The 8,366-nt window shown below is 44.8% G+C and overlaps 1 protein-coding gene across 3 annotated transcripts; it reads right to left on the bottom strand.

Moving 5' to 3' along the window:
- Positions 1-2,345: 2,345 nt before the first annotated feature.
- Positions 2,346-6,739, bottom strand: LOC114505237 (ubiquitin-conjugating enzyme E2 D3-like). 3 transcript variants are annotated; one of them, XM_028523141.2, is made up of 2 exons: positions 6,731-6,739; positions 2,346-2,801 (listed from the first exon to the last, which is right to left on the bottom strand). In XM_028523141.2, exon 2 carries the CDS (start codon positions 2,790-2,792, stop codon positions 2,379-2,381), a length of 414 nt encoding a protein of 137 aa, XP_028378942.1. In that variant the 5' UTR covers positions 2,793-2,801; positions 6,731-6,739; the 3' UTR covers positions 2,346-2,378. The 3 variants fall into 3 exon arrangements, with proteins under 3 accessions (XP_028378942.1, XP_028378940.1, XP_028378939.1); XM_028523139.2 differs by lacking the exon at positions 6,731-6,739 and adding an exon at positions 3,305-3,322 and having other exon boundaries at positions 2,346-2,810; XM_028523138.2 differs by lacking the exon at positions 6,731-6,739 and having other exon boundaries at positions 2,346-2,854.
- Between the last annotated feature and the right edge of the window lie 1,627 nt (positions 6,740-8,366).

Below are 8,366 nucleotides of genomic sequence, written 5' to 3'. Positions count from 1 at the left end.
GGCAACCACACATGGATGTTTCTCTCCCTCTCTTTCTCCCGACCTTCCCTTCTGTCTGAAAATAAATAAATAAAATCTTTTAAAAGTTATATTCTTTATTAAAACAATCTGTCATCTAACTTGACCACCTGTCTCATCAGGCTCCCACACCCCAGCTAGGAACCAGAGAAGTAGGGACACCCCCTAAGCTGAGGAGCCTGGGACATTATCCCCTTCAGCAAACCCACAGGAATCCCAGGAGACCTAACTAACCCTGCCCTGGCTTGCCATAATTAAGTGGTCCCATGTTGCCTGCTGCTGCTGCCACCCCCTGTAGGACAGCTGCACCCACTTTCTAACTGTAGGCTACAAAGAGCTCTGCCTTCCATCCCCCCAAGATTACTTTGTTCTGGTTCACCATCCAAAGAATCTTTCAACTTTATGAAAATGTAATGCAATCCCCAGTCTCAGTTCTTAGACCAACCTTTTTCAAGGACTCCCAAACACAATCAAGCACATGTTCCCAGATTTAGTAAAACAAAACAAAACAAAAGAATGCTACTTTCTAGAGTGGCGATGGGTAAAGAGAATTCAAATAGATACTTTTAGTGGAAAACCAAATTCTTTTCGAGAGCTTGCTCAGAAATTCTTGCACAATCATTTAAACATTAATTGCGCTCATCATTTGATGAATCCAAGGACCCAATTTGTTCCTGCCTTTCATGCAATTTGTAAAGATGTAAAGTACTTAAGCCATGTCTGTAATCAAAATGGGTTTGCCTATTGCTGGGAAATTAATCAAAATATTTTCATGTAAAGAACGTAAGTTAAAGAAGAGGTACACAGTTGACTAAGTCAAAATGCATTACATAGTGGTGATCTTCATTAATACAGATCCTCACCCCATTTTTAAACTAATAATAATTTAATAAGCCAGGCAGGAAGACCTACAGTCTCTCAAGGTGCGCTCATTTTCAACCTGCTTATAAAGCATTATTGATGATTCTAAATGCAGGTTCCTGAGCTCTTCCAGAGGTAAAGTTGGAAGTCTGCATTCTTTTTTTTTTTTTAAGATTTTATTTATTTATTTTTCAAGAGAGGGGAAGGGAGGGATAAAGAGAGGGAGAGAAACATCGATGTGTGGTTGCCTCTCACACGCCCCCTACTGGGGACCTGGCCCAAAACCCAGGTGTGTGCCCTGACTGGGAATCGAACCAGTGATCCTTTGATTCATAGGCCAGCACTCAGTCCACTGGGCCACACCAGCCAGGGCTCATAGCTGTGGGTGCCCAAAGGGGTTCTGAGGCAAATAACCTCCCAGAGTGACGTGGTCCTCAATGCCTAACTGGGCAGGTTGTGCTGGGTGACCACACCTCCAGCCTCCACCTTTCAGAGTAAAAGGGGCGTGTGTGTGTGTGTGTGTGTGTGTGTGCGTGCGCACGCGCCTTAAGCAAGCCCTGCCCACTGTCCTCCTGCCTCTGGGTTAACAGACCTGCGTGATGCAGCCCCACCCTCGGGAGAGCGCCCTCCTGCCACCCTTGAGCTCTCCCTCCCTCCCTCCCGTAATCTTCCTTAGGTTCCCTCCCTGGTTTCAGCGGCATGGAGGAAGCTGCAGGTGGTCCCTCTGAGAAGCACGTCTCCGTCTGTGGAGATCTCGTTTCCAGGCATACCCTCTGTTTGGCTCAAGTAAATGTTAACGAGCCTTCTCTGCAGTTGGAGTGTCCTTCCCCAGATGCACGCGTGTCCTGGGAGGCGGGGAACGACCCAGAGTGAGGGAGGTGGGCAGACTGGTCGAAAGGGGGGGTGAAAGTGGGAACAAAACACATCGTTTCATTTTGTGAAAACTCCCCATCCGCTTAGCGTTTGTCCGGTTCAATGTAGGCCTCACAGTACAGGGTGTGGGTGACTGACTCTTCCTCCTGGCCAAAGCGACACGCCTGAAGACACGGGTTCTTCAGAATAAAACAGATGCCTAATGAGGTTTCTGATCTTCATCCAGTTTTTCCTCCCCGTTGTCAGTTGTAAAGGACTCATCCTAAGCCCACCACCCCCTTGTGCTTGCCTTCCCATCCTGAAGCAGGAAAGACGGCTTTCAGTAAAGTGCTCATGGAAACTGGCCTCTCTCCTCCCACTCAGCCATCCCCTGACCTTGCCCCACCCCCTGCCTCCCTCTGCCCCCTCCACACACCCTGGTGTGGCAGGTGTGCAACCTCCATCCCCCCATCCCCCAACCTGGCCCCACCCCCTGCCTCCCTACCCCCTCCACACACCCTGATGTGGCAGGTGTGCACCATGTGCCCAGGAACATGGTTAAACCACACCTCCCAGAAAGCAGTCAAAAGAGCCCATTCAATGGCCAGGTGTTTTATTAAGGTGGTGGTTTACGATTTACTTCTCACTCACATGGCGTATTTTCTGGTCCAAGCTTGTGCCGTAATATTATATTTGTCCCTGTCATTTAAGTACATTCTGGCAATGGATGGAACTAAGGTGTAATTGAGCTTGGGGCTGCAGAGCATGGAGCAGATGGACAGCAACAGGTTGGATATGGTCAGTGCGGGAGACCACTGGGACTTAAGAATGTCTACATGGATTTGTCCCCTTCTGTCGATATTAGGATGATATATCCGGGTGGTGAAGTAAACCCACGGAGGGTGAAAGGGGTAATCATATGGGAACTGTATGTTGAGTGAGAAGGTACCTCCCTCGTAGGGGCTGTTGGTGGGACCCATGATGGCCCCCCTCCATGTAAACATGTCATCGTCCACCGGCCCTGCAGAGCACATGGGAGGGGGGTCCGTAGTGATGTCCATCAGTTCCTTCTGCAGGCGCTTTAGAGCCATGGACGCATCCACAGGAACGGGCAGTGTCTGGGTATCCTGATAGGGACAAGAGGGAACCACGGGTTAGGGGGGGACCACGGGTTAGGGTGGGCGTGGCTTACGAGGGCCGGGGTTAGAGGGGCAGCCGCCCCCCAGGTCGGTGGGTGGGTAAGAAGGCTGGAGCCAGGCTGTGGGGTGTGAGGGGCTGTCGGGGGATGGGGCCGGTGGGGAGGAGGGGAGAGGAAGGCAGAGTTGGGGACTCGGTGGACCTGAGGGGCTGCTGCTCACCTGTGTCCCGCTGGTCCCTGGCACCTCCATCTCTTCTGCCTCCATCTCTTCTTCCTCCATGTCTGCCTCCTCCATTTCTGCCTCCTCCATCCCTGCCTCCTCCATCCCTTGCACCTCCATCTCTTCCTCCTCCATCGCTGGGCCTGCCGCTCACAGCCTCAGCCCTGAGGCTGTGCTGCTGGGACACACAGCGCTGCCCTGGGACAGGACCAAGCGCTCCTGCCGGCTGGCCTGCCTCTGCCCTCAGCCCTGCTGCGCGCACTGGGTGCCTGGGGCAGCACAGGGTATGCTCTATGATGTCACAAGGGCCCGCTGATGACATCAGCAAGCCAGGGGGCAGGGCCAGGGGAGAAAGGGGGCATGACAGAGAGCGGAGGGTGGGAGGGACCATGGAGGAACGGGGGGGGGGGGGTGGAGGGCAATGGAGGAGAGTAGAAGGGAATGATTGGGGGGTGGAAGGGAATGGAGAGAGTGGAGGGGAATGGGGGGTGGAGGGTGGGAGCGTCCATGGAGGGCAATGCAAAGAAATGGAGAGGGTGGAGGCAGGTGGGACCACCGAGGGGAATGGGGGGGTGAGACCAAGGAGGGGAAGGATGGGGAGGTAGGGCGAGAGGCCAGGGGAGGGCGAAGGAGGTGGGGGTGGAAGGAGCCCAGGCTCCCTGGCTGGCCCACCACGGGCACCCTGCCCTGGTTAGTTGGGTCTCAGGAAACCCCCCCCACTGAGAGTCACCCCAATGTAGAGGAGCCGTTGGCTCCCTGAATTCCTGCACCCCTCACTCACCCAGACTCACCTCCGTGAACGCTTTCCCCCCTGGCTTTGTGCTGATCTCTCTCCTGCCATTCTTGCTCCTCAGCTCACTGTCCCTCTCTTTCTACGGACTCAGATGCCCTGGAGAGTGAGCTGTATCCCTACGGGCCCTTTAAGACAGGGTCTTCCCTCACAAAGAAGTTATAAACTGACACCCATACCCTAAGAGGGGTCCTAGTCATAAGCAATCATTGTGCATCTGTGTTAGTGATAAAAAAAAATATGTTCCCATACAATTGTGGGAATCTTCCTATCTTGACTGTTGCTTAAGATGCAACTGTGGAATTTCAGTCCATTCACCAAAAGTGTTTTTGCTTCACAAGTATCAAGAATCACCAATGCTTTTTTCCAAGCCTTGCAGTGTATACAACTTTCTTTAATTGCTTTATCATGCTGTAACCTTGAAAACCACTGCAATGGCAGTTAAACTCAAAATGTGTAACACCAGCAATACACATAAGTCATTCAAACTGACACACACAGCAGTGTGAACAGCTTTGTGCACATTGACGCTGCATATAGTCACTGAGGACGGCTCTGGCTGACAAAAACCATCACAATATGCAACGGACTGTAAACCACATTCTAATGTCAGAGAGGACGGCATATGCAGAAAAGTGTGCATCTCCAAATACGACGATTACTAAGATATTTGTATTTATTTCTGTCAAAGGAAAGAAGGCATGTACACAGAATAGAGGCACTCATTTAGAATTTACACAGAAGGGGGGGGTCTTCATTTGTCTTTAACTATTGCCCGACTTTCATCAAATACTTATAGGCAGGGCCTGGCAAGGATGGCTTTGTTGGTTAGAGCATCCTCCTCATACGCCAAGATTGCAGGTTTGAGCCCTGGTCAGGACACATGCAAGAATCAACAATGAATGCGAAACTAACTGCAACAACAAATCTCTCTCTCTCAAAAATCAGTAAATAAAACTTTTTAAAAAACATATAAGCAGACTTTCAGTTCTTACTCCAACATACAAAGAGCTTGGATGTCTTTTCTCCCACCTTGACAACAACAGAGAACTCGGAAAATACCTGAGAATCAATGATTCTTCAGTCTTTCAGAGAACAGAAACCATGTGGCCAACCCACTGACTCCGAAACTGAAGAGACATGTCAATAGAGAGAATCACAGTCACAGGAAAGCAATGCCTCTATGGTTCCAGCAACTCAAAGGACACTTGAAAGCTAATTAAAAGTTACTGGAGCCATGGATGGTGTGCCTCAGTGGACTGAGCGCTGGCCTGTGAACCAAAGGGTTGCCAGGTGGATTCCCAGTCAGGGCACAGGCCTGGGTTGTGGGCCAGGCCCCCAGTAGGGGGTGCACAAGAGGCAAGCACACATTAATGTTTCTCTCCCTCTCTTTCTCCTTCCCTTCCCATCTCTGAAAATAAATAAATAAAATCTTCTTTAAAAATTGCTGGAGATTTAGCAGGGACTAGCTTGAGATTTATGAATTCCTGGGAGCCCAAATTTGGGAAAAGGGTTAAAATATTTATGATGTTTACATACAGGAGCCCCTAGATTCTCGAGGTGAAGGTCAGACAAAAGTTACCTTTTGCTTCTAACAGGGAAAGAGAAAAGTAATCATTTAAAGTGTATAAAGACAGAGTTCTGGCCAAGATGGAGGCACAGGTAGAAAACCTTTGCTCCCTTGTACAATCAAAAGGACGATAACAACTAATCTAAAATCAGTAAAAAAAAAAAAAAAAACAGAAGTGCCAGAATGCATGGAAAAATCAAATTGCATGAAACTCTGACAACCAAGGAATTAAAGAAAGAGCCAACCAGAACAACCAGACTGGCAACACTGCAGACAAGCAAAGAGGGTTGCGCTGCCCTCGTGAATACCTAAGGCCCCACCCCCTTACTACTTAACAGGTTCCCTAAGACAAAGAAATATAGCCCAAATGAAAGAACAGAGTAAAACCTCAGAAAGAGAACTAAGCGATGAGGACATAGCCAACCTATCTGATGGGGAATTTAAAGGCCTGGTAATCAAAATGCTCACAGATCTGACTGAGCTTGGTGGAAAAAATAAAACAACGAATGAAAGATACCCAAAATGAAATAAAGCAAAATATTCAGGGAATCAACAGTGACAGGAAGGAAACCAGGACTGAAAGCAATGACTTGGAACAAAAGGGAAAAATAAATATCCAACCGGAACAGAATGAAGAACCAAGAATTTTAAAAAGTGAAGAGAGTCTTACAAACCTCTGGGACAACCTGAAATGTTCCAATATGCAAATTATAGGGGTGCCAGAAGGAGAAGAACAACAGCAAGACATTGAAAATTTATTTGAAAAAATAATGAAGGAGAACTCCCCTAATCTGACAAAGGAAATAGACTTCTAGGAAGTCCAGGAAGCCCAGAGAGTCCCAAAGAAATTGGACCCAAGGAAGTACACACCAAGGCACATTATACTTACATTACCCAAGATGAAAGATAAGGAGAGAATCTTAAAAGCAGCAAGAGAAAATGAGATGGTTACCTACAAAGGAGTTCCCATCAGACTATCAGCTGATTTCTCAAAGGAAATCTTGCAGGCAAGAAGGGACTGGAAAGAACTTTTCAAAGTCATGAAAGGCAAGGAACTACATCCCAGATTGCTCTATCCAGCAAAGCTTTCATTCAGAAGGAAAGGACAGATCAGGTCAAATTCAAGGAGTTCATCATCACCCAGCCATTATTATATGAAATGTTAAAGGGACTTATCTAAGAAAAAGAAGATCAAACATACGAACAGTAAAATGACAAGAAACTCAACAATTATTGATAACTGAACTGAAAAACACAAAAACAAAAGTGAACTAAGCGAACAACTAGAACAGGAACAGAATCAGAGAAGTAAAAAAGGTGCAAAATGGCAGTTACATAATAGCCATGGAGCTGTACAGTGAATAATATTGTAATAACTATGTATGTTACCAGGTGTGCAGTAGTATTACAGGGGGAATCACTTTATAAATTATATAAATATCTCCCCACTATGATGTACATCTAAAAGTAATATAATTAGAATGTTAACTTTAATTGAAAAGATAAACATTTTTAAAAAGGTAAAAGAAATAAAATGTTATCTGCAGTAACCAAGAATATGTAAAGTGTTAACTTGAAAGTGGGCGTATATCAGTTGAAAATATATGTTGCCAAATCTAGTACTGTGACCAGTACAAAATGTAGGAAAATATATAATTGATATCCTAAGACAGACAGAAAATATAATCATATAAAATGCTCAATTATAAGAAAGAAAGCACAAAAAATGATAACCAAAATATCTAAGAACATGTGCAATGAGTATAAAAAATTACAAATATGGTAACTGTATAATAATTACTTTCAATATCAATTGATAAATACACAAGTTAAAATATAGACACTGTTAAAGTGGGTCAAAAATAACATCCAACTACAGGTCATCTACAGGATATCCACCTTATTATTTTTTAATCATTTATTATATTTCAATTACAGATGACATGCAATAGTGTATTAATGTTAGGCATATACTCCAGTGATTAGACATTACATAACTTATTAAACTGATCATCCCAATAAGTCTTCCACCCATCTGACCTCATGCATAGTTATTAGAAAATTACTGACTATATTTCCTATTCTGTAGGAATAGGGGGATGTAGTTTAGGATAGTGGGGAATAGGATAGTGGGGATGTACATCCCCACGACTATTCTGTAACAACCAATTTGTACTTCTCAATCCCTTCACCTTTTTCACCCATCTCCCAAACTCCCTCCCATCTGGCAAACATCAAAATGTTCTCTGTATCTATGAGTCTGTTTCTGTTCTGCTTGTTCATTTATTTTGGGTTTTTTATATTTAATTCTTAATAGATGTGTATTTATTGCCATTTTCTTGTTCATAGTTTTGTTCTTTTTTTCTTCTTCTCAAAAAAGTCCCTTTAACATTTCATGCAGTGCTGGTTTGATGGTGATGAACTCCTTGATTTTTTTCTTGTCTGGGAAGCTCTTTATCTGCCCTTCTATTCTAAATGATAGCTTGGCTGGGTAGAATAATGTAGTTCCTTTCTTTTCATCTCTTTGAATATTTCTTGCCAATCCTTTCTGGCCTGAAATGTTTCTGTTGAGAAATCAGCTGATAGTCTTATGGGAGCTCCTTTGTAGGTAAGTAAACTCGCAAAACTGCCTACAGTAAAATCAATTTTGTTAAAATATTTTATAAGCAAATAAAAGAAACCAGAATATACTATAAATGTCACTGTTGGTCACTGCAGGGAACCAGCATTTTGAATGATTTTAGTTGTTTTTTTTTTTACTTTGACCATATTTCTAAATTTTTTCAATGACTATATACGTACCTTTGTTGTTAAAAGAGAATTCTCAAACTAAGTTTAGTTTAGCTCAGAGAAGTTTACAGTGATTGTAATTCAAAGACCACTAACTGTTCTCTGTATTGTAACAGACTTATTTAAG

Source organism: Phyllostomus discolor, chromosome X (genome assembly GCF_004126475.2).
Source record: "Phyllostomus discolor isolate MPI-MPIP mPhyDis1 chromosome X, mPhyDis1.pri.v3, whole genome shotgun sequence".
Taxonomy (NCBI): Eukaryota; Metazoa; Chordata; class Mammalia; order Chiroptera; family Phyllostomidae; genus Phyllostomus; species Phyllostomus discolor.
Note: the sequence above shows the minus strand (reverse complement) of the source record. Positions and strands in the feature narration are given on the sequence as shown.